Source organism: Erinaceus europaeus, chromosome 17, assembly GCF_950295315.1.
Source record: "Erinaceus europaeus chromosome 17, mEriEur2.1, whole genome shotgun sequence".
In the NCBI taxonomy this organism is placed as follows: Eukaryota; Metazoa; Chordata; class Mammalia; order Eulipotyphla; family Erinaceidae; genus Erinaceus; species Erinaceus europaeus.
Genome location: NC_080178.1, coordinates 18,473,181 through 18,499,246, shown reverse-complemented (window position 1 = coordinate 18,499,246; position 26,066 = coordinate 18,473,181). Strand labels below are relative to the sequence as shown.

Sequence of the window (26,066 nt, the reverse complement as noted above, 5' to 3'; positions counted from 1 at the left end):
TTTTTATTTTTATTATTACCACCAGGATTATTGCAGGGGCTCAGTTTCTACAGGTCAAATCTACTGCTTACAGCAATCTACCTTCCTCCCTTCCTTCTTTTTATCCTTACTTTTCTATGTGCTTTGATAGGACAGAGAGACATTGAGGAGAGAGGGTAGAGAGGGAGAATCAAGGGGACACCTGCAGACCTACTTCACTCTCCTGAGTTTCTCCATTATAGAAAGGGACCAGGAGCTTGAGCCAGGGTCCTTGCACATGGTAACTTACGCTACTTTCCAGCCCCTGGAAATAAACTTTACCCGTAGGCTACACTTGGCATACAGATTTATTTAACTGTGTCATAGATTTTTTAAATGCCATTTGAATGACTTTTGCTAAACTAAACAAACGCAGATTCCAAGACCCTCTGTCAGCGTAGATTTATGTTACCTTCCAGGAGTCAGAAAGAAGTCAACTCCATGACTTTCTCTCCATCTTATATCCTCACACTTCTCTTTTTATTTCTCTTTCTGTTTTTCACCAGAGCACTGATCAGCTCTGGCATATGGTGGTGCAAAGGATTGAATGTGGGATTTTGGAGCCTGAGGCAAGAGAGTCTCTTTGCAAAGCCATTATGCTATCTACCCCGACTCTTTCTATTTCGCTTGTGTAAGAGAACTTGCCCTGCAAATACGAGACCACAGTGATCTTTGTATTTGCCTCCACTCCCACAAAGCTCTTCCTACAGAGCACAATCCTAGCATTTTTAAAAAATATTTTACTTATTAATGAGGAAGGAAGAAAGAGAAAAGAACCAGACATCATCAACTCTGGTACATGTGCTATCGAGTATTGAACTCAGGACCTCATGCTTGAGAGTCCAAAGCTTTATCCACCTCCCGGAACACACACAATCCTAACTTTTGTTTATTTACTTATTGCCACCAGGGTTATCGCTGAAGCTCAGTGACTGCAAGATTCCTGACGGCTTGGGGAGTTGTTTTTTTTTTTTTTTTTATTTGTTTGGTTTTCGTTTTCCTTTTTTCAATACAGACAGAAATTGAGAGGGAAGGTGGAACTAGAGAGGCAGCAAGCAAGCAAGAAAGACACTTGCAGCAGTGCTTCACCTATACTGAAATTTCCACCCCCACCCTTACCCCAAGCTGCAGCCCTGGGGCTTGAACCTGAGTCTTTACACTCGGTACCTGTGCACTCTACTGGGTGTGTCACCTCCCGCCTCTCCCCCTCCGTATTTCTTTTCGCAATTTTTTTTTATTATTAAAAATGGGGAGGGAGGGACTGGCAAGATAGCTCACATGGATAGGGTGTCTTTCTTTGTCACGCCTACCACCCAGGTTCGAGCCTGGCCCCACCTCAGCTACCACCAAAAAAAAAAAAAAGTAAGGGAACGAAATGTCAATTTGTCGCTTTTTTTTTTTTTTTTGCACCTCCGAACGTTAGGGGGCGAAAACTCCTCAGGCGGCCCATCGGCGACCAAATAGCCCCCTCCTTGACGCGTACGTGCTTACGTACACGTTGGGGGCGGGGCCTGTGCGTGCGCGTCGGCTGGCGGCGGCACTGGCGGCAGCTGGAGGCGTAATAGAGCGGGTCGCCGGCTTGGAGAACTTCATAAGCGGCTGTGGCGCGGGCGGCGGCGGCGACAACGACAGCTGCAGCGGGGCCCTGGGCTTGTCGCTCACCATGCCTACCGTGGAGGAACTTTACCGCAACTATGGCATCCTCGCCGACGCCACGGAGCAAGTGAGCCAGGTGAGTCCCCGAGCGGCCTGCAGGGCCCGGCGCCCCGCGGCCTCTGGGAAGCTCTCGCGGGCCGGGCGCGGACCGCTCTCTGCGAGTGTAGACGCGGCGGCCTCATCGGGGAGAACGCGGCCCTGGGGACCCAGAGTCCTCTCCCTTTCTTTCTCTCTCGCCCCCTCTCCCTCTCTCCCTTCCGGCCTTTCCTCACCCTGGCGTGTTCCGGCTGCCCCCTGCTCCCCTCCCCCCCAGTCTCAGTCTCGCTCTGTCTCGTCGTCTTCTCTTTCGGGGGGCAGCTCAGGCCCTTCGAGACCGTGAACAACCTGTTCCAGATGGAGAGCTCCTGTCAAGGGATCAGAAATGGCTTTGGGAGGCCAGCAGCCCAACCCCCCCCTCCGCTGATGGAGGAAGAGGACTTGGGAGACAGGTTTGGGGGAAGCCAGAAAGGGCCTATTCATTCATTCATCCATCCATTCATTCATTCATTGGGGGCGAGGGGGGAGGCGGAGCAGAAATCGTAATGGTTATGCAAAGAGACTCTCATGCCTGAGGCTCCGGAGTCCCAGGTTCAATCCCCAGAGCTGAGTATTAAAAAAAAAAGAAAAGAAATACATTTATTCGTGGTCGGTGGGTTGGTTTTTCCGCGCCTACCGGAGCACAGCCGGTGCAAGAAAGCAAACATCTGTCCGTCCGTCCGTTCCCCTTCCCCCCCCCCCAAGAATCTACCTTTATGGGGAGGGGGTGAACTGGTGATAAACCACAAATAAAAGGGAGGAAGGTTCTTTCGTTCCTGCTTCTACCTTTTTTTTTTTTTTATTTACCGGGGGGGATTAATGGTTTATAGTGACAGTAAAATACAATGGTTTGTGCATGTGTAACACTTCACAGTTTTCTATATAACAAGACACCCCCCCCACTAGGTCCTCCCCGGCCATCCTGATCCAGAACCTGAACCACCACCACCACCGCCCCCCCCCCCCCCAACCCAGAGTCTTATACTCCGGTGCAATCTGCTTCTTCCTTCCTTCCTTTCCGTTCCAGTCCTTCTTTCCCTCGTGGTGATGTCTGGCCAGAGGTCTGTCTCTGCAGCGTTTGTAGGAACGAACTTTCTTTGGGTAGGGAACTCTGAGTTGTCACCGAGAAATGCATACTGACCAGGTGAGAGGTGAAGAGCTTTTCTTTCTCGTTAAAAAGAGCTGGAATAAACTGTGGTCAGTCATTATCTCGTGTTGTTCCTAGGAAGAGCTAATAGTGAAAATGTTTCTTGTGGTGTGTTTGGTTTGGTTTTCTTGTGACTCGGGAAATTGTAGTAAATGGTTTATCCTAAAATTGACACTGTCTGGGGGCCGGGTGGTGGCGCACCTGGTACAATTCGCAAGGACCCAGGTTCCAGCCCCTGGTCCCCACCTGCAGAGGGAAAGCTTTGTGAGTGGTGAAGCAGTATTGCAGGTGTCTGTCTCTTTGGCTCTCGTTATATAACCTCCTTCCCTCTCGGTTTCTGACTGTCTCTATTCAATAAATAAATACAATTTAAAATATTTTTTAATTGACTTTGCCTCTCATATGACCAGCAGGAAGGTCAGCCTGTAGATGGTGCTATGGGATCTTCTAGGGAAATCGAGGCCATATACATAATACTGTCCTAGACGCCCCCATTCTCTTTTTTTTGCTAGAGTAGGGGGAAAAAAATGGGTGACATTTACTTAGGGAATGGTTTTTTTCTTAATTTATTTATATTTTTATTTATTTAAGAAAGGAGACATTAATTAACAAAACCGCAGGATAGGAGGGGTACAACTCCACACAATTCCCACCACCCAATCTCCATATCCCACCCCCTCCCCTGATAGCTTTCCCATTCTCTAGCCCTCTGGGAGTATGGACCCAGGGTCGTTGTGGGTTGCAGAAGGTGGAAGGTCTGGCTTCTGTAATTGCTTCCCCGTTAGGGCATGTTTTAAGGCAAGTGGGAACCACACTGCAGTTTATATGTATTAGAGGTACTGAGTTTGCTCATATTTTTCTCTTAGCTTTAAGTATAAAAAGTGGATTAGATTGTGCACTTCTCTCCTAAGAGGTCAACAGAATGTCTTGTTGGGTAAAAACTGCTACTGGGGAATGTTTAGGAGATGGAAATTTGTGAAAAAAATGAGGAGGATCCCTTTGTACAAATTTTAATGAGGGCCCATGATAGGTTTCATTTGTTTATTTATTTTTTGCCTCCAGGGTTATCGCTGGGGCTTGGTGCCTACACTAGGAATCCACTGCTCCTGGAGGCCATTTTTCCCCATTTTTGTTACCCTTGTTGTTGTTATTATTACTGTTGTCATTTTTTTTTTTTTAAGGAGAGAAAAAGATATTTACATTCTTAGTGTATGAAAGCCTGGTATTTATGTTTATTTTTATGAGATTTATATTCAAGACTTAGTTTCCTGGCAAATATATTTATTGTGTTCTTCTGAAACTTACTTCAGTTTCTTAGTCTGGGGGCCAGGTGGTGGCTCACCTGGTTAAGCAAGCACACACATTACAGTGCACAAGGACGCAGGTTCAGACCCCTGGTCCCCACCTGAAAGGAGAAAGCTTCACAAGTGGTAAAGCAGGGCTGCAGGTATCTCTGTCTCTACCTGTCTCCCCTGTCCTCTCAGTTTCTCTCTGACTATCCAGTAATAAATAAAAATATTTATGCTAAAAGAGTAAAACACAAGGAAACTTAAGACTAGGAACCCAGTTGAGTCATTGGGCCTAGGAGAGTTAAGTCCTTTCACTTTTGGTCTCCCTCCTTGCACTGCATTGTGCTGTATAGTAGACATTTCTTCCTCAAAGTTGAAGAACTACATTCAGAAATTTTGGAATACAGAACTGGAGAGGTAGGTGCTCAGCAGAAAGGGCATGTGCTTTGCTGTGCACATGGTCCAGGAAGCTCTGGTGCTGTGGTGTCTCTGCCTCTTTATGAATGAAAAGTTGGCCCCAGTAGTAGTGAAATCAAATAGGTGTGAAGCCCAACCCCTAATTCCACAAAAAAAAAAAAAAATCCAAATTGTGACCATAGCCTTTTAACACATGCAACACTCATGATTATTCAATTGAAATGAAAAAAAAAAAACACTTAACTGGGATTCTGCTGTACCTGTATAACTTCATATCTTTTTCTATTTATATTACCTAGGAAAAACACTATAAAATTGAATGTTTATTAATTTTATAACCTATTGGATATTTGTTCATCCAGTCCGTTGTTGACATGAAGGAAACTTTCATCTAAAGTGTTTAAGAGTCATTGTGATAGCTTACTTGGAGTACTTTGTCTTCTCTTCCCCCCCCCCCTTTCCTTTTCCTTCCTTCCTTCTCTCCCTTGCTTGCTTATTTTTTGTCTTTTTTTTTTTAATCTCTCTATTAGGGAATTAATGTTGTACATTCAACAGTAAATACAATAGTTTGTGCATGCATAACATTCCCCAGTTTCCCATATAACAATACAATCCCACTAGGTCCAGTTTTTGTCTTTCTTTACCAGAGCACTGTTCAACTCTGGCAGATGATGGTGCTGGGGACCTCAGAGCCTCAGTCATGAAAAGCTTTTTCCATCACCACTATGTTATCTCACCAGCAATATAACTCATTTGGAAAAGATACTTGTTTGTTTTTTTTTTTACTTTTTTTTTTTTTAAGTTTTTGATTCATGAGAAATGATAGGAGAGAGAGAAAGAACCAGACATCACTCTGGTACATGTGCTGCCGGGAATTGAACTCAGGACCTTAGGCTTGAGATTCTTTTTTTTTTATTTTTTTATTTTATTTATTTATTCCCTTTTGTTGCCCTTGTTGTTTTATTGTTGTAGTTATTATTGTTGTTGTTGTTGTTGTTGTTGTTGGCTAGGACAGAGAGAAATGGAGAGAGGAGGGGAAGACAGAGAGGGGGAGAGAAAGATAGACACCTGCAGACCTGCTTCACCGCCTGTGAAGTGACTCCCCTGCAGGTGGGGAGCCGGGGTTCGAACCGGGATCCTCATGCTGGTCCTTGTGCTTTGCGCCACCTGCGCTTAACCCGCTGCGCTACAGCCCGACTCCCCAGGCTTGAGATTCTAATGCTTTACCCACTGCTCCACCTCCCAGACCACAAGAAACTGCTTTGCTATGTGTGCAAGCCAGGTTCAATCCCCCTAGGCCCAATGACTTGCTCAGGTTCCTAGTCTTAAATTTCTTTGTATTTTACTCTTTCAGCATAAAGATGCCTATCAAGTAATATTGGATGGCGTGAAAGGCGGTACCAAGGAAAAAAGATTAGCAGCTCAGTTTATTCCGAAGTTCTTTAAGCATTTTCCAGAACTGGCTGATTCTGCTATCAATGCACAGTTAGACCTCTGTGAGGATGAAGATGTGTCAGTAAGTTAATGATTGATGTGTGTCAGTAATCTTTCAATTTATTTTCTTAACCTATTCCAGACATGTTATGTTTAGCTAGTGGACTAAATCTCATTTGAGGCAGTGTATTAGCTTTTCACCACTTTCAACTTGGGGTGGGGTGGGGTGGGGTGTATGCAATAGAATTGTGCGGGCATGAGGCCCAGGCCCCAATCAGGTTGTATGAAAAAAAGTTTGTAACTCATGTCTTTTTCATGGATTATTATATATTATGTTCATGAAATTAGGCTGATGTTAGTTTTCAATCAATTTTATTTGTTTACTTGATGTTATTATGAAACATATTTCATCACCCCTGCACCCTTTGCATAACAGAAAAATAATTGATCTGTGTAATAGTTGCATGTGGTTACTGTAATAGAGTTAAAAGAAATGGTATTTTCTTGGAACATAATTAACCCACGATTGTGAGTGCTGATACAGCTTCCTAAGAATTTTTTACTAACTCCTCCTGACCTTTCAAATGAAATCAGTAAATCACTGGCATTTAAAACCAGGAATACCATATTTTTATATGTATGCTGTGACTCACTTATCTGATTATGGATTTGCTATAGATTTCATTTTCTTTAAAGTTTAGTATTAGTATGACACTTGGCTGATTATTTTACATCATATCCAGATTCGACGTCAGGCAATTAAAGAACTGCCTCAATTTGCCACTGGAGAAAATCTTCCCCGGGTAGCTGATATACTAACCCAACTTTTGCAGACAGGTAAGGAATTTACCATTTATTTGAATACTTTCTCTATGAAAGGACTTTTAGCTTTGCCTGCGCACACACACACTGGCTAAAGGAAGTAATTAAGTAGTTGGAAATTTGAGGCTTAATAACTTACGGGAGCTGCTCTCCTGTGTATGAAACCCTGACCCCTTAGTGACTCGTGATTAGCCAATTTCTAGTATTGCTTTGTTTATAGTACTGCTTATACAGGCATAATGACTAAATTCTTGGGAGAATTTTGCTGTATCATGACACCCACCTACCAAACTTCATGTCATCATATTGTCCCTGGGGTTCAGTGCTTACTCAGTGCCACCATACTTGGTGCCTCCCCCAACTTTTTTTTTCCTTCTTTGTATTTGATAAAGAAATTAAGTCATTGGTTTAGGTTTTTGTTTATTTTTGAATCATGTAGTCTCTTTTTAAAATATTTTAATTTGATTTTATTTATTGGATAGAGACAGAGGAGGGGAGGAGGAGATGGAGAGAGATGCCTATAGCCCTGTTCTACCACTTGTGAAGCTTCCCCCCTGCAGGTGGGGACTGAGGGCTTGAACCCAGATCCTTATCCGTTGTAATGTGTGCTTAACCAGGTGCTCCACTGCCTGGTTCTGTTTCTTAATTATGCTTCTGAAATAAAAGTTTTCCAGGTTTGCCAGGGCGGGTCTGTTCTCAAATAAGGACCATTTGTTTTCTTGGAACTAATATGGCTATCTCTTCTTTGTAATCAATCTTTAATTTAAAAATGAAGTAGATGTTATTTCATTTATTGTATACACTGTCACTTTTTGTCTGTCTAGATGACTCTGCAGAATTTAACTTAGTGAACAATGCCCTGTTAAGTATATTTAAGATGGATGCAAAAGGTAAGTCTGCTTCTTATTCTGAGTTGTTTTTGAGATCTTAAGTCATTGGGAAACTTGATACTATTCATGAAAGATAAGATCTGGGATTCAACAGGCTTTAAAATAATCAGAGATTATATATATAGTTGTTGTTGTTGTCTATATATCTTAAAATAGATGTTCAACTCAAGATATTTGTAACCCAAAAAAACTAGCAGAAATAATTGCAAAAAGAGTTTAAAGTTTTCCATTAGAAATCTACTGGAGGCTGAAGGGAGGGGGGGATATGGAGGCAGGCTGACAAAATAGCTCACTTGATAGTTTAGCGCTTTGCAATGTGTATGGCAGATTCAAACCTGCCCCCCCCCACCCACACACATTGAAACTTCCATGTTTTGTGTGTGTCTGTCTCTCTCTGTCCTACACCCCCTTCTTTGCTTCTGTCTGAGAAAGAAAAGAGAGAGAAAGAACGAAGTGAAAAGGAATTTGCTGAGAAAACTGCTGTTAATCGATTAAACAATGATCCCAAATGGCCTACGAGGTGGCACGAGATCCCATTTGATCCCCCACATCATATGTGCCATAGTGATGCTCTGATTCTCTTAAATTAATAAATGAATTATTCCAAGATACTTGGGTTCACTTAGTATTAGTAATGGGAGATTGGGGAGTAATGTTTAAAGTAATTCTGAACCCATGAAAAACTCTTAGGGATGGTGCTACAGAGATGTCAAACTTAGGACTGGGAAGGTTGGAAGAAGCATTGCACTCTCTAGCATGAATTCCTATTTGATCCCAGAGTGATGCTCTGGCATTTTTTCAACTTTCCTCCCTCTTTTCTCTCAATTAAAAAAAAAATCAAAATATTAAAAACAAGATATGTCAAATTTATGTAACCAGTGTCAATATTAACACTCTTGGAATGGAAAAACTTCATTACGACATAGAATTGACTTGCTACTCTCAAACTATCTTGTTTTGCAGGGACTCTAGGTGGCTTATTCAGCCAGATACTTCAAGGAGAGGACATCGTTAGAGAGAGAGCAATAAAATTCCTCTCTACAAAGCTTAAGACTTTACCAGAAGAAGTCTTAACAAAGGAAGTAGAAGAACTTATACTAACTGAATCCAAAAAGGTAACCAACCTTTGGCCATCACTCAGTACAGTTATAGCTTTTGTTTAGTAGAACTTCTCTAAAGCAAAACAACATTTGAAATCAGCATATTATCATCAGTACTGTAGGTATAAAATGATAAAACGCATTAGAACTAACATTAAAACTACATTTTTTTTTCTTATTTTGTATTTCATATTCTGGCAACTTATAAAGATACATCATAATACTAATTTAAAAGGATGTGATTATACTTTAATCCATTGTGGTAGTCTTAAATTGTGTATTTCCATAAAGCCTATATAAATTATGTTTTTTAGGAAAATGTTCCTAATTTCCTCCCTTCAACCTTTTTTAAGGCTATTCTTCCATAGTCTTATGGATAATTTCAAGATGAAATCACATTGAAATAACTTATTTTTTCATTCTCCCCCATGATACTCTTAAGTTCAAGAGTTCATGCTGATCTGTCTGTACTTCTAACATCTAGCCTAGTTACCAATCTTAAAATTGTCAAGTGACAAAATGAACTTTTCACTTATAAGTACACTGTTTTTTGTATGTTCAGGGAAAGTAAATTATCTCTAGTGGCAGCACTCACTTGTTTGCTGATTAGATTTCTTCAGTGAGAGAAAAACAAACTCTCCAGCATATTGTACCTTTGCCCTAGTTAGATATCTGGTGGAGTCATGATTACTTGCTCTTTCGATTAGTGAGCCCATGGACTGCTGATTTGTATAAGACTTTACTGCTCTCCTATTTTGGATGCAATTTTGTGTTATTGTGAATGTGACTGCATTTTAAGTGTAGGAAACTGTGTCTAATTTTAAGTTTTACTACAGAATTTCTCTCCCTTTTTACTTACTGCCATACCCTGAAAGAGCCTTGTCATTCTTCTCATAAACTACTGTCTTATGAAATTTTAATGATATACATGCACTATATGTCTGCTGATGTATTCATTATATTTGTGCTTTATGCACTAAAAACAAAAGTAAATATTTTGGGGTCAGGCAAGTGGCACATCTGGTTAAGCACTCCATTATAGTGTGCAAATACCGGGATTCAAACCCCTGGTCCCCACCTGCAGGGGGGAAGAAGCTTCACGAGTGGTGAAGCAGTGTTGCAGGTGTCTCTGTCTCTCTCACTCCTCCCCCTCAGTTTGTTTCTGTTTCTATCCAATAATAAATAAATATTTTAAAAATAAATATTTTCAAGAATCAAATTCCCCTTTAAGATGGCATAGTGCCCCATTGAAACTACATGGCCTTGTTATTAAATTGACTGAAGCTGTAAGTTGTTCTCTCATCACTATTTCAGGACCATTTATAGGAAACTTAGTGTGGTAGTCACTTAATAAATTTGCTATACTATTTCAGTCGTCATCTTTCCCATTCAAGAAACATACTATTCTGACTTGTCTCTTTCCAGGTCCTAGAAGATGTGACTGGTGAAGAATTTGTTCTTTTCATGAAGATACTATCAGGATTAAAAAGTTTACAGACAGTGAGTGGAAGACAGCAACTTGTAGAGTTGGTAGCTGAACAGGCTGACTTGGAACAGACCTTCAATCCTTCAGACCCTGACTGTGTTGACAGACTCCTGCAGTGTACACGGCAGGCTGTACCACTTTTCTCTGTGAGTCGTTTTTTGTTTTTGTTTTTTTAATTGTCACCAAGGTTACCTGAATGACGAATCCACCACCCTCAGTGTCCATTTTATTCTCCCCTTTTAAAATTTGTTTTCAGAGAGAAGTTGAAAGAGGAGAGAGAAACTTAGGTCCCTGCTTCACCACTCATGACACTTGCCCCCTGTAGGTGGGGACCGGGGGCTTAGCTTTCTCCCAAAAACTTTTGTCTAGAATTAAGTAATGCACTTTTGCAAAGCTTCTGGTGGGGTTGTTAAGAGCCAAAAGCAACAAGAGATTTTAAAGTCTTGATAAAGTTGTACCATAATTTATACAACTCACAGTTCTTAGGATTTTTGTGGCTCAGTATTTGTTGAATGGTATTCTATTTGAGAAAACTTTCTGACAACTCATTGTTTTTTGGATTCTTACAGAAAAATGTGCATTCCACTAAGTTTGTGACTTATTTCTGTGAGCATGTTCTCCCTAACCTCAGTTCCTTGACTACACCAGTAGAGGGTCTTGATATACAATTGGAGGTAAGACAATTCCTGATTTTAGCACATAAATGTAAAACTTAGGAATCTGATTTCTTTTTTATAATTCACCTTACTACAGGAATACAATTAAAAAGACATGGAGGCTCCATCAAGTCCCAGGTTCAATCCCCCGTAGCACCATAAGTCAGAGCCGAACAGTGCTCTGGTTGAAAAAAAAAAAAAAAAAAAAAAAAGAAAGACATGGGCAGGGATAGATAGCATAATAGTTAAGCAAAGAGACACACCTGAGGCATGATTGAACGTGGGACTTTGGAGCCTCAGGCCTGAGAGTCCCTTTGACTAGTTTCCTTATTAGCTTTTTTTTTCCCCCTGATCTATGTCAGGTATAAATCTCCCATTCAGTAAGATGTCTTCTTGTTTTGGTGATGGTAGTCTTTGTTGTTTTATTGGGGGAGGGGGTGTGTGATCATTTACAGTTGTTGGCACATGGGTACAGTTTCTCACCCCCTACCCCCAAATCCCATAGGTATCTGCAGAAAACTCTCATCCCCAACTTGGGTCCTGTTCCATTATAAGTAGCCTTAAAGAGTCATCCATTAATAGAAACATTCACACTTTACAGCCCTTGCCCATTTATAACACAGTACTAATAATGGTGACTTGTTTCAGGTATTGAAATTGCTGGCAGAAATGAGTTCATTTTGTGGTGACATGGAAAAACTAGAAACAAATTTAAGAAAACTATTTGACAAGTTACTGGTAAGAATGTTTTTCTTGTGGCATAATATATAACCCCAAATGTGACTCTGTAGTACTAACTTCTATATTATAGAAAAATGTTTGGATTACACAGTAATTCTAGGAAGTGTTAGCTGCTCGGGCCACAGGTCGATTTTTTTTTTTTTTTTAATCAAATAAGTTTTACATTCATTCTAAAATTGTCTAGTTTGTTGTCCAAGATCAGGTACCATTAGCAGCCAGCGAATAGTGTCACTTAGGGCAGGGGAAACAGCATAATGGTTATGTAAAAGACTTCATGACTGAGACTCTTAGATCCCAGGGTCAATTCTCTGCACCGCCATAAGCCAGAACTGAGTAGTGTTCTGGTCTCTCTCATTAAAATAAATAAAATGTACTTCTAAAAAATGAATAATATGGGGCCAGGCAGTGGCACACATGGTTAAGCACAAGGACCCAGGTTCAAGTCCCTGGCCCCCTCCTGCAGAGGGAAAGCTTCATGAGTGGTGAAGCAGGGCTACAGGTGTCTCTGTCTCTCTTCCTCTGTATCACCCCTTTCCCTCTTGAATTCTGGATGTTTCTAATCAAATAAAGATAATAAAATTATTTTTAAAAGTCAATAATATCATTTAAGTGGTCATTAGAAAAATAGGCCATAAGTACCTACTGAGTTGTTAGAAGTCATGGCACATTTTTATGCAGAAAAAAAAAAAACATGAATTTTCTGACAACCCAGTAAATGTTTCTTTCTTTGCCATTCCTAGTAATAGCAGTTGTAATGCAGGTTAATATGGAAAGTTAATAAAGATGTTTTGTGGATTTTTTTTTTTTTTAACCAGAGCACTGCTCAACTCTGCCTTACGTTACAAATGATTGAGCCTGAGAGCTTAAAGCCTCAGACATGAAAGTAATAAATCATTATAAGGTCTCTCAGGCCTTCTTTAAAAAAGAAAGAAACGGTTGCAACTCCGAGGAATAAATGTAGCATTTCCTTTTTCTTTATTTAAGATTTTATTTATTTATTAATGAGAAACAGAAGAGAGACAAAGAGCCAGACATCACTCTGGTACATGTGCTGCCGGGGATTGAACTCAGGACCTCATGCTTGAGATTCTAATGCTTTACCTACTGCTCCACCTCCCGGACCACAATGTAGCATTTCTTTCTGGTTTTTTTTGTTTGTTTGTTTTTTAATTCCCGTTTGTTGTCCTTGTGTTTTTTATTGTTGTAGTTATTATTGTTGTTGTTATTGATGTCGTTGTTGTTAGATAGGACAGAGAGAAATGGAGAGAGAGGGGAAGACAGAGGGGGAAGAGAAAGATAGACAGACACCTGCAGACCTGCTTCACCGGCTGTGAAGCAACTCCCCTGCAGGTGGGGAGCCGGGGCCTCCATCTGGGATCCTTAGGCTGGTTTGCACCTTGTGGGCTTAACTCGATGTGCTACATTGTGAATCCCACAATGTAGCATTTCTTACTTGTATGTAACCTAACCCAGAGTGACCTCCTCAGGCCAGTTTTTCATTCTTTTGCGGGAGTGGGGTTCCGTGGGGGTGTGTGAGTGTCCAGTATACTTCCACCATTTGTGGGCTCAAATCCAAGACCTTATGCAAAACAAAGCAGTTCTTACCTAAGCTTTTGTTCTTGGTCATTCTTAATATTTTTATCATAAAAGCTTACCTTGTAATATTTGAGTGTTTATAATTACAGTACTCCAAACACATTGCAAAAGTCTGTTTTCATTTTGTAGGAATACATGCCTCTTCCTCCAGAAGAAGCAGAAAATGGAGAGAATGCTGGTAATGAAGAACCTAAGCTACAGTTCAGTTATGTGGAGTGTTTGCTATATAGTTTTCACCAGTTGGGCCGAAAACTTCCAGATTTTTTAACAGCAAAACTGAATGCAGAAAAGCTCAAAGATTTCAAAATCAGGTGATGCATTATTGAATTGATCTAATAATCCTTGACAAAGATGAGTGAATAAGAGAGTGAGTGGGGTGTGTGTTATAGCTAGGGTATAGCAAGTCCATGGTGTACAATGATCTTTTGTTTTTCTTTTAAAGATTTCTTTTTTTATTATCTTTATTTCTTTATTGGATAAAGACAGCCAGAAATTGAGAGGGAAGGGGGAGATAGAGAGGAAGAGAGACACCTACAGCACTGCTTCACCACTTGTGAAGCTTTCCTCCTGCAGGTGGGGACCGGGGACTTGAATCTGGGTCCCTGCACGTTGTAACGTGTGCGCTCAACTGGGTGCGCCACCACCCATTTTAAAAATGGACCCTGACTGTCACCATTTCGTATTATGGCTTTAGAAAGGTTCTCTTACCTTTTTACCCCCAGCCCCATTTTCTTCAGCTGTTAAATTTAATGATAATAGTTCCCACTTCATAGAGTTGTAAAAAATAAATAAATAGTGGTCCAGGAGGTGGTGCAGTGATAAAACTTTGGACTCTCAAGCATGAGGTTTTGAGTTCAATCCCTGGCAGCACATGTGCCAGAGTGATATCTGTTTCTTTCTCCTCCTGTCTTCCTCATTAATTAATAAATAAATAAAATCTTTAAAATAAATAAATGAGACAGCAAAGCTTTGGGTGTAAAACTTTGGGTGCAGTGCCTGGCACTTGTAACTCGCTCATATTTATTGTTATTGGAGAAGCAGCACTGTGTTTTCAGGAAAGTTATGAAAAACAGAAAAAGATATCGTGCCTTTTCCAACAACCCAATATTTGTACTCTATCACTCTAATAATAAATTCATATCTTCAGTTTTGAAAATACTTGGCCACAATATCACATTACTGTTCTTTGTTGGTAAAGCAAAGGTTTATTTACTATATAGCAACACATTTGATCAGATAAGACAACTAAAAATATTATGTAAGGGTGGTGGGCGATAGCACGGCGGATTAAGTGCACAAGGCACAAAGCTCAAGGACTGGCATAAGGATTCCAGTTGGAGCCCCCGTCTCCCCACCTGTAGGGAGATTGCTTCACAAGTGAAGCTGATCTGCAAGTGTCTTTCACTCTCCCTTTGTCTTCCCCTCCTCTCTCGATTTCTCTCTGTTCTATCCAACAACAGCAATAGCAATAATGACAAGGGCAACAGAATTGGAAAAAAATAGCTTCCAGGAGTAGTGGATTTGTAGTGCAGGCACTGATCCCCAACGATAACCCTAAAGGGAAAAGTATATTTTATGTTAAAAAAATGAAAGAGAAGGAGGGAGAAGCCAGGTCATTAAACAGACTTCAAAGAAGTTACTAGGTACTAAATTTAACATATCTTGGGACCCTTTGAGATTTATGAGGTTACAGTAAATTCTCAAATTATTTTTATTTGTAACAGTCTTAAAGTACAAAAAGAGTGATTGTTGTCCCTTGTCAGCAAATAAATATACATAATATATTAATAAGTGTGTGGGGATAAAGTGTTTGTTTCCCCACACACACACACACACACACACTAAAGGTCTGGGTTCATCAAATGAACCTTTAGCTGCCTCATGGAAAAGTAGAATTCAAACTACCTGATTCTAGTTTATGGCTCCCAAATGTTCACTCTGTACAGACATATGATTTGGAAGTTAACCTAACAAGCTTCCTGAGCAGTGTTATAGGTCTTTCTCTTGCTAGGTTGAGTGTGAATTTAATTCCCATTTTTATAAAGGGAGACCTTTTATTTTACTTAGTATTTCTAGTGATTATAAACCAATGGTTCTATTGAAAAAGGGTTGGGTGGTGGTACACCCAGTTGAGCATAGACATTACCATATGCAAGGACCCAGGTTCAAGCCCCTGCTCCCCACCTGCTGGGAGTGGGGAGGGGGTGCTTTTATGATCAGTGAAGCAGGCCAGTGTTTTATTTCCTTATGTTACCAGAGCACTGCTCAGCTCTGGCTGATGGTGGTATGGGGGATTGAGCCTGGGGGCTCAGAGCCTGTTTGTATAGCCATTGTGCTGTCTTCCCCACACTCTTCTTTTCACTCTGTCTGGCCCTCCCCCTCAATATTTCTTTCTGTCCTATTGAATAAAGTAGGAAGGGGGTGGGGAATGGATGGCAGGAACGATGGATTCCTAGTGTTGGAGCCCTAGTGATAACCCTGATGGCAGTTTTATTTTATTTTATTTTTAAATTTATTTATTTCCTTTTGTTGTCCTTGCTGTTTTATTGTTGTAGTTATTATTGTTGTCTGATAGGACAGAGAGAAATGGAGAGAGGAGGGGAAGACAGGGAGGGGAAGAGAAAGATAGACACCTGCAGACCTGCTTTACCACCTGTGAAGCAACTCCCCTGCAGGTAGGGAGCCGGGGGCTTGAACCAGGATCCTTACACTGGTCCTAGCACTTTGTGCCACCATGTGCTTAACCTGCTGTGCTACTACCTGACTCCCGGCAATTTTATTTTAAAAGTTAAAAAAAGGGCTGGGTGGTGGTGCACCTGGTTGCACCTGGTTGAATGTACATGTTACAATGTGCAAGGACCCGGGTTCAGTTCCCAGTCCCTACCTACAGGGACGAAAGCTTTGCAAGTGGTGAAGCACTATTGCAGGTGTCTCTCTGTCTCTCTCCCTATCACCCCCTTCTCTATCAGTTTCTGGCTGTCTCTATCCAATAAATATATAAAGATAATTTTCTTTTAAAATTACTCTTTACTGATAAAGGTCAATTATCTAGAGTAGAATATTTGAGTTCAAAAAATGAAGTTTTGCAATGATGTATTAATTTACAAATATTTTCTCCCATTAGGCTACAGTATTTTGCACGTGGACTACAGGTTTATATCAGACAACTTCGCTTGGCTCTTCAGGGTAAAACTGGCGAGGCCTTAAAAACAGAAGAGGTAAAAGCATTGGGTCACATCTTGTTATGGATTTTTTTTTTTATTCATAATAGCTATCTTTTTTTTCCCCCCCAGCATTTTCACTGGGGCTCAGTGCTGGTGCTGCAAATTCATTACTCTTGGAGACCTTTTTTTTTTTTTTTAACCTTCATGTTATTGGATAAGACAGAGAGAAATTGAGGACAGGAAGATAGAAAGATAAGACACCTGCAAACCTGCTTTACCACTTGTGAAGCAACCCTCCTGCAGGTGGGGATCCAGAGGCTCAAACCTGGATCCTTTCGTGATCCTATCTCTTCATACTGTGTGTTCTTAACCTGGTGTGCCGACTGATCGATCTCCTGTAGTTATTATTCATTACAGACGAATTTTAGATTTACTCCATATACTGAAGTAAAACATTTGACTATTTGAATTGGTGATACAAGTCTGTGGTAAAGATATGTTAGCAAATTAATTATATTTTGACCATTTTTAAATGTCTTGAATATTCTTTGTGAGTAGTGTTACCAAATTTGGACATACAGCATGCTTGCACTAGGATTTCTTTAGCAATCAGTACATCTTATTTAAATATTAGATAGCTGTGGTGTTCTTTTGTTTGGTTTTTTTTTTTTTTTTTTTTTGTAGTTTTATTGGGGCTGAAGAACAAACTCAGGGCCTCATATCTGAAGCATATACTTTATCTTTGAACTGCATTCCCAGTCCTGTGGCTTTTTTTTTTTTTTTTTTTTCCCTCCTCCAGGGTTATTGCTGGGCTCGGTGCCTGCACCATGGATCCACCGCTCTTGGAGGCCATTTTTCCCCCCCTTTTGTTGCCCTTGTTGTAGCTTCGTTGTGGTTATTATTATTGCCCTTGTTGACGCAATTCGTTGTTGGAGAGGACAGAGAGAAACGGAGAGAGGAGGGGAAGACAGAGAAGGGGAGAGAAAGATAGACACCTGCAGACCTGCTTCACCGCTTGTGAAGCGACTCCCCTGCAGGTGGGGAGCCAGGGGCTCGAACCGGGATCCTTACGCCGGTCCCTGCGCTTTGCGCCACATGCACTTAACCCACTGCGCCACTGCCCAACCCCCGTGTGGTATTTTTAACTCCATCTTTTGGAAATCCAGATATTTAAATTAGAAAATAATATTAAACTGCCAACTCTATACCAAACTCCATACAGTGTGTTTGGATTTTTAGTTTTTACAGATCTGACCTTTCTTGTTCAATCTTTGTTCTAGTCCTGATGTTTTCTGTAACTTAAACTGACTTCTTTTAAAACAGCTCCTTTGTGAACATGACCTGTCCCTTAACTAATTTTTCTGATAAACCATATGTAATGTTTTTAATATACTTTGCCATCTTTGCCCTGATTGTAAGTCAAGAAATAGATAAAATCTGACCCCGGGTGATGGCATTGTGGGTAAAGGGTTGGACTCTCAAGTATGAGGTCTTTCTTTCGTTTGTTTATTCTGATGAGACAGAGAAATTGAGAACGAAGGAGGGCGATAGAGCTCGCGCTAGTCCTGCAGCCCTGCTTCACCATCTGAACCTTCTTCCCTGCAGGTGGGACCAGGGGCTTGAACCTGGGTCCTAGTGCATGATAATGTGCCCTTAACCGGGTGTTATATATCAAGTATGAGGTTCTGAGTTCAACCACTAACATTACATGTTATCTCATAGATAGATTTTTTTTTAAAAAAAAAATTCAAGTGGAATAAACATAATCTGTTACTGTAGTCCTGTATGAAAGTGGAATGTGAATGCAGAGGAGACAGCATAATGGTTATGCAAAAAGGCTTTCATGCCTGAGGCTTCAGAGTCCTAGGTTCAACCCCCAGCACCACCGTAACCCAGAGCTGAGCAGTGCTCTGGTAGCTTTCTGTCGTTCTTCTTCTTCTAGTGTTTGCCCTTCTTCCCTTCTTTTTCTGTCGTTAAAAATAAATAATTAAAAAAAGGGGGGGGGGAGCCGGGCGGTAGCACAGCAGGTTAAGTGTGGGTGGAGCGAAGTGCAAGGACTGGTGTAAGGATCCTGGTTTAAGCCCCCAGTTCCCCACCTGCAAGGGAGTTGCTTCACAGGTACTGAAGTAGCTCTGCAGATGTCTCTCTTTCTCTTCCCCTCCTCTCTCCATTTCTCTCTGTCCTAGCCAAGAACAATAATAACTACAACAATGAAGCAACAAGGGCAACAAAAGGGAATAAATAAATAAATATTAAAAAATAATTAAAAAAAAGTGGAACATGCATTATAGCATCTTAACTTACATTTTGTTTTCCTTTTATAGAACAAGATTAAAGTTGTTGCATTAAAAATAACAAATAATATCAATGTTTTAATCAAGGTAAGCTTTCCTTTCTTACCCAGTATTCTCTGCTAGTTCCTATTTTAGAAAGCTAGTTCAGTATGCTTTCCAGGAGCTGTCTGGTGACACATCTGATAGAGTGCACACATTATAGTACACAAGTCCTCACACATGGTGAAACAGTCCTGCAGGTGTGTCTCTCCCTTTTTTTTTTTTTTTTAGGCTGAGGAAGGAGGAATGGGTGGTAGAAAAGGAGAGAGAAACACCTGCAGCACTGCTTTGTCTCTTACGAAGCTTCCGCCCAGCCCTGAAATATATCTTTAAATGTAGTTACTATGGAAGATACTGAAAACAGAGCAAAGTATACAAATATTCTTAGGCTCAAGGTATCAAAGCGTATACATTCAGAATCAAATACTGTTGACATTGATGTGAGTTCTGGTTGTCATAATGCTATTGGGTCCTTCTGAGTATATAATAAAACCCTGCTTTGGCTGTATTAAAAGTGGACACTTGTGTGTGTGACATATGAGATGCTTTCTGTTTGTTTTTTATAAGAAATTGCAAATTCCCTGTTGTTTAAGGCATACTTTACCTTTAAGCCTCTACTACCCACTCCTTGCTTTTTATTTATTATTAAGTCTTTCATTCCTCCCTAATGATATAGTGATTTCCCACAGTCATTGCAATTCACATCTTTAAAGTTGAGCTCCTTTCTTTCTGTTGCCCCTCCCTTGATACAGATACATTGGAAATCTTCTAATTTATGTTTTTCAGGATCTCTTCCACATTCCTCCTTCTTATAAGAGTACAGTAACATTATCCTGGAAACCTGTACAGAAGGTTGAGATTGGGTAAGAAATGTATCTGAAAGAGATTTAATTAAGTGTTGTATTATTTATGATTTTATAAATATGAAAATCTGAATTCAGATGTTGTGTTTACTGTACAAAGTGGTATTGTTAAATGATTCTGTTAGAAGCCTGACATAAACTTTAATCCCATTATAAAATAAAATAGTGAATACAGTCTTAGAATTTTAAGACTTTTTGCTATTCCCCTGGTATAGCTAGGTATTTCTGACAAATTTCAGTCTGTGAAATTACATACTTCAGTTTTTCGTTTGCCAACAGGACTTCACTGGTACTTTGCACCTGCATACTCCCACTGCTTATAGTACACTCTTATTTTCTTCCAGATAGAGGATGAGAGTGAGAGAGAAAACATACCACTCCAACATTTATGAATGTTGCATGACGCCCCTATGTGATGGCCAGGGACTTGATCCTGGGATCTCACATATGGGTGAATTGTTTCCTAGTCCCCTAGTTCACATTATTTTAAGGTTTAGTAAATGCCTTCTATTAAAGTCTACATAGCTTAAGACAGTTTATTTGATGCCGTAGAATGGTATTTCCTTTTTTTTTTTTAAATGTGACTCGTTTTTAGGATGTCTTTCATTACTAGTGAGCAAAATTACAAATGCTACGCTATAATAGAGTGTTTAATTGCTGTTCTTCCTACTATTGCAGGCAAAAAAGAGCCAGTGAAGATACATCTGTTTCACCACCCAAGAAATCTCCAGCAGGACCAAAAAGGGATGCCAGGCAGATTTATAATCCTCCTAGTGGGAAATATAGCAGCAATTTGGGCAACTTTAATTATGGTGAGCGTTTCCGTTTGGGTATAAGCCATAATATGAGAAGTTAGGCAGAAATTGTGTTGTACTTTAATTTTAACTTGTTATACACAGCACCGTAGGTGATTTCCAAGTTAGCTTGCGGAACTAGAGCTGTTGTGCTTAACAATTCACTAGTTCTGTTCTAACCCTCTTCCTTGTGAGTCCATTGAACTAAACATGCAACACTAGGAACTTAAAAATATGCCTCTCGTATTAAGAAGAGCCAAATAAAAAGGAGCAAGCAGGAGTCAGTCATCCCTGGTTTTCCCAGTAGGAATATTCTTAAGGCAAGAAATGCTGTACAGTCTTAGGGGTGGAAAAAGGTTCTGGCAGATGGATCCTTCTTGGCCTTTGTTGACTTATTATTGTCCTTCCATCATCTGTACTGCTTCAAAAGGAGAAGTCATAGAAGTGTGGGGTCAGATATTAAAGCAGTGAAAAACTTGTCCCAGTGAAGTCTCCCCCACTACATACAGTCTTTCTATCAGTGCCAAGAGAGCTTCTCAATGATACTTTATCTCCCGGTACTGTAGAATCAGTGAAGTTAGCCTTTCTGTGGTTTATAGTCTCCACAGATCCTTTTAAGAAAGGATGATGCAAATATCACTTCACTTAATACTCCTTAAATCTCCTCCCTTCCTCGCATAGAATGAGCAAGATAGATTATAGCACTAAAATGACAAAAGCAGACACCCTTCCAGGTGAGCTGTCTCACCAGCTCCCCGCTCCTCAATCATACTTAAGAAGACAAAGTTTAATAATACTAGCAATTAAGTGTTTTTGTGATTGGCTGGATAACCAATCAGAACTCTACAGTTATTCTCCCAAAGCATATATTCTGAAGTTTATGCTTATGTATTTAGAGATAAGCGCATCTCATAGCCTCTTACCTAAAAAGTGAGACTGACACAGCTCTTAAAACTATTTTTTTAAAAAAAACTATTTTAAAATTTTTTAAAGATTTTATAAGAGGAAAGGAATCTTTGTTACTTCATTATGCCAAATACTGTTTTCTGTCACTGTTACGATTCAAAGACATGTTAACGAACATTAGCATCTCAGATACTTTTTTCCCCCTTAATTGAAAGTTTTCAAGGACTATGGCAATACATAGAAAATTATCTTCCCTTTTGTGTTGTCATTGCTGGGGCTTTGTTGCTTCAAGCTGACTTTCAAGTGGAGGGGAAGAGATAACACAGCACTGAAGCTTGCCTTAGTGTTGTACAATTCCCACTTAGTACAGGCAGGGGCTGACAGCATAATGGTTATGCAAAGAGACTCTCCTACCGGAGGCTCCCAAGTCCCAGGTTCATCCTCCCACTCCACTATAAGCCAGAGCTGAGCAGTGCTCTGGTAAGGAGGGGGGAAAAAATTCCCATCTAGTGTACCAGAAGCTTAAATTTATGCATAACAACCCCCCCTGAACTGACAGCCCATTCATTCTTTCTCTTCACTTGAACAAGTTAATTGTCTGCTCTATGAAACTCATTGCTTACCTGATACAATCACAAGATTACAATGCTTGTGGAGGAAAGACATAAAATGTGCAAAACTTCAGATTGTATGTGACTTTAAAAAAAATAGACTAAGCAGTTTGCTGAAGAAAAAAAATCAAGGAATCTCTTAAAACCAGTTTTTTCATAGTCTCAGAGTAACTGCAAGGCAAAAAAAAAAAAAGGAAGCAAACCTATGGATTGATTATCTTTTGTGTCTGCTCTTGCAGCACTTTTATTCACGATTAGAAGAGGAAAAGATACTAATGTTCTTAATGTCCTTATCACAGCCTTTGTTTCCTGTGTTTGACAAAATCATTGTGACCGTTGAAAAAATCATGAAAATGCAAACACGTTCACTTACGATGAAGCCCTTAAAAATTGTTATATTATCATATACTGTAGAAATGACCATCAGTTGCAGTGACAGTAGCAGTTTAGAAAAACCACATCTATATTCAGAGTATTTAATATGTTCACTAGATATGGCTGAATAGTGACATAGTTCATATTAAAATGTGAGTTTGAGGTATGTTAGTTTAAAGCTAATAAAGTTGTTAATTTGGTGAGCATATTTATGTTAATGAACTGAGAATTAAAAACTTTACATTGAGTATATGGTAGGAATTAAATATGCATAAATGGGGACAGAGTAGCATAATGGTTATGCAAAGAGACTTTCATGCCTGAGGCTCCAAGCTCTCAGGTTCAGTTCCCCACAACACCTTAAGCTTAGCAGTGCTCTGGTAAAATAAAATTTATATATAGGAAGCTGAACATCAAAAAGTCAAAAATGCAGGAGTTACTATCTAAAAAAGGTTGCTACACTGCCTGAAGACATGGTCCTTGTAAGGGTAGGAGCATCTTGTCCTCAGACCACCTCTGATTTTCTGAATGTTTTTATGTATAGTAAATATGTTTTCATTTGAATGGTCTGCATACTGATCAGCTTAGAAGAAAAAGTGTCCTGACATGTGAAGTAACTTTGAATCAGATCCTATTATGTTACACAGATAAATGATGGATGAGCTGGGGAGAGATCTAATTAGTTTTGTAACTGGGAGTTGAATTGCTTTTCTTTCTGGAGGAAGAAAAAAAGGTATCAATCACCCAAATAACATTTTCTAGCCATAATGGCAAACAGTGGATTTCAATACTGACCTAGTAAGAATTTTTCAAGCCTCTCCTGCATTATGGATCAAAAATGGCAACGCCAAGTTCTTGCTATTGCTCGTAGCAACATTGCTGCAGTGAAGAAGTATGAAAGTTAAATGAAAAGATTTGTTCTCTGGGATTAGAAACTTGAGACTCTTAACTCCTTTATGATGAAAAAATTCAGCCTTGATAACTTCAGTTTTCTTCACTGGAAAGACTTCTTTGAGGAATATATCTTTGGATCTATCAGAGAAACTGACTAATGAATCAAAGACTCATTCTACTGTATAACACAAGTGACTTGGTACTTTCAACAAAAGATATGCTAAATTCACATCAGTAACCCCAACAATGTACGGATATATACAGCACACCAGGCAGTTTGTATAGCTGATAAACAATGAGAAATAATTGTCAAGATGTTTATGTGTACGTTTTGTGACCAAAACTATCTGTCTATTGGTTGCATTTGAAAGGTACATCTTTTCAGTCCAACCTTTTTTAAAGTGATCATTGGAGTTTTGCATATATGGCATTAGCTTTTTTTGAAGACTAGTGGATTTTTTTTTTGTTAACTCCATATTAAGTAAATTGTTATAATTAAACCAAATAAACTTAAGAAATGTAGAATCATAACTTCATCATTTAAAAAAATCTTTGTTAATGGGATACATTTGGGTACTTTGAATGTATTTAGTATCTGGTCATACGCACAACGTGCATTAGTCTATGCTATCCTGATTTTGTGTACAGTTTTAATTCATATAGAAAACCAGTGCTGCTTTTTGTAGGGCCTACTGCTACATTCAGAGCTACAGTCTACGTATCTTCTGTGTTTGCTGTACCATGAAGTCCTGAGCAAGACCTAAACCCTTGTTCGCTTTTTCGTAGAGCAGAGAGGAGCCTTCAGGGGAAGTAGAGGTGGCCGAGGTTGGGGAGCACGAGGAAATCGTAGTCGGGGAAGACTCTACTGAATCACACCACATTCTTCAGCATTGTCATGAGCTTAATATACTTAAATTCTACTACTCATTGGATTGCCGGGGATGACCCTTTAAAAGGACTGCTGCCTTCAGCTAAAGACTTACTGTTCTTTATACCTACCTTTGTATGTATGATCTACTTTTGTAACAGACCATGGTTGTGTCCAAGGTAAAAACCACAACGATATTTTTGGATGCTTTGTCCGAAATCTTGACTTGTTTTTGCAATATCATCACCATTCAGGCGTCATATTGTGAATCTTAACCTTTGAAGCATCTTGTTATTGAGAGCTATTCAAGTCTAAATGTAATGAAATTCAGTCTGTTTCTGGTAACTGGTAAAGATCAGTTTTGAACTTTTACTAATTTTCTTTTTTTTTTAACTCAATATATGGAGAGGAGGAGTAGTCAGTCTTAGCACAGGCTTTATTACTTTTTAATGAAGCTGCTAGCCAGTGGTGCAGCATTCCTACCAAGTGTCATAAAAGCAAAATATACTTACCAGCTTTCTTAAAATGTAGAAATGACATTTGTTACATTTTGGGGGGGAGGTTAAGTTGCTTTGCAATTGCTTACCTAAATCTTCTCCATATGTTGTGACAGAAACTTTGGAATATGGGGTCATACTATTTGAATAGAAATGTGTATGTATCATATACATACATACATGAGTGTATGTGTATATATGCATGCTGTGAAACTTGACAACACAACGTAATCTTTTTTAATTACAGGAACAGGTAGTCTTTGACACAGTGACTATCCTTTTGAGATTGAATCTATTGTTAACTTGTGTAGGTTTTCCTTCTAGTAGTAAGGAATATTGAGACACTTGCACTTAAATGATTATTAATATTTAAGACTAAAAACAGGCTGCATTTTCAAAAAAATTTTTGGCAAACCTTGTTGGAAAAATACAGCCCCCCCCCCAAAAAAAAAAAAAAGCAGATCTCATGTACGTAAAGGTTTTTACAAAATGAGGTAAAATAGTATAGAATTTGAAGATTTAATAACCAGGGCAATCCAGGAAAAGTGACAACATGGTGTACCAATAAGGAAAGAATGCTCTCTTGGTTTGCTTTTGCCACTTTCAAATTTTTAACTTCTCAGGTTACTAATCAAAATTATTGTATAAGTTAGCCATAGAATCTTTAGGTTAAAACAACAGATGGGGGGTTTGTGGAGTGTTTAATGACATGGGCATTTTTAGTAGAATAGGTTCTTTGCTCTGCAGTTGAATGTTTCATATATATATTTGTTTCACAGTTAATCTTCCCACCCCATATTTGCATATTCAAATCCAATGCCTGGATGATATTTTCTAGTAGCTTGACATATTTTTGTGATTTCAATACAGGTGTCTTCATTATTGTTACCTCTGTATTAGGGAAAAAGCAAAAACACCCTTTGTTAGAATTACTGCACATATTCATGAGGAAAAAAAAATTAAATAATAGCTGGACTATGGAGTGCTGGTAATCTCTAAACATTCCAAAAGGCTTTGAGCTAAACCTTAGAATCTGAATAGACATAGGAACATGGAATTTCCATTTAAAAACTTAAAAGGTAATCTGGCACTAGAGGCAGATCAGCCCAAAGCCATTTTAAATATAGAAACAGCATTACAACTACAGTTAAGTAAATTTGAATGTAACTTTTTAAAGCCTATTTGGAAAAAAAAAAAAAAAGTTGAGAAGTGACTTTTCTTTCTCAAGTTTTGATATTGACAGTTTCTTCCTTTACCATCTCACTTGTCCTCTTTCCTAAGGCAATAGTATATAACTTAGGCTACTTCTTGCTTCAGGTTTTTTAATGAAAAGGTCATGCCATGGATTTTTCTTTTGCAAGACACCTGTTTATCACCTTGTTCACATGTAAATGTTCCCTTATGCTTTTGAAATAAATTTCCTTTTGTAATTTT

General features: G+C 39.4%; 1 protein-coding gene across 2 annotated transcripts; it reads left to right on the top strand.

Moving 5' to 3' along the window:
• The first annotated feature begins 1,528 nt into the window (after window positions 1-1,528).
• Window positions 1,529-26,066, top strand: API5 (apoptosis inhibitor 5). 2 transcript variants are annotated; one of them, XM_007537786.3, is made up of 14 exons: window positions 1,529-1,750; window positions 5,957-6,118; window positions 6,780-6,873; window positions 7,683-7,748; window positions 8,712-8,863; window positions 10,274-10,480; window positions 10,904-11,008; window positions 11,639-11,728; window positions 13,457-13,638; window positions 16,452-16,545; window positions 18,816-18,872; window positions 19,611-19,687; window positions 20,366-20,499; window positions 24,054-26,066. In XM_007537786.3, the coding sequence occupies exons 1-14, from the start codon at window positions 1,682-1,684 to the stop codon at window positions 24,134-24,136; spliced, it is 1,572 nt and encodes a 523-aa protein (XP_007537848.1). In that variant the 5' UTR covers window positions 1,529-1,681; the 3' UTR covers window positions 24,137-26,066. The 2 variants fall into 2 exon arrangements, with proteins under 2 accessions (XP_007537848.1, XP_007537849.1); XM_007537787.3 differs by having other exon boundaries at window positions 1,530-1,750; window positions 24,059-26,066.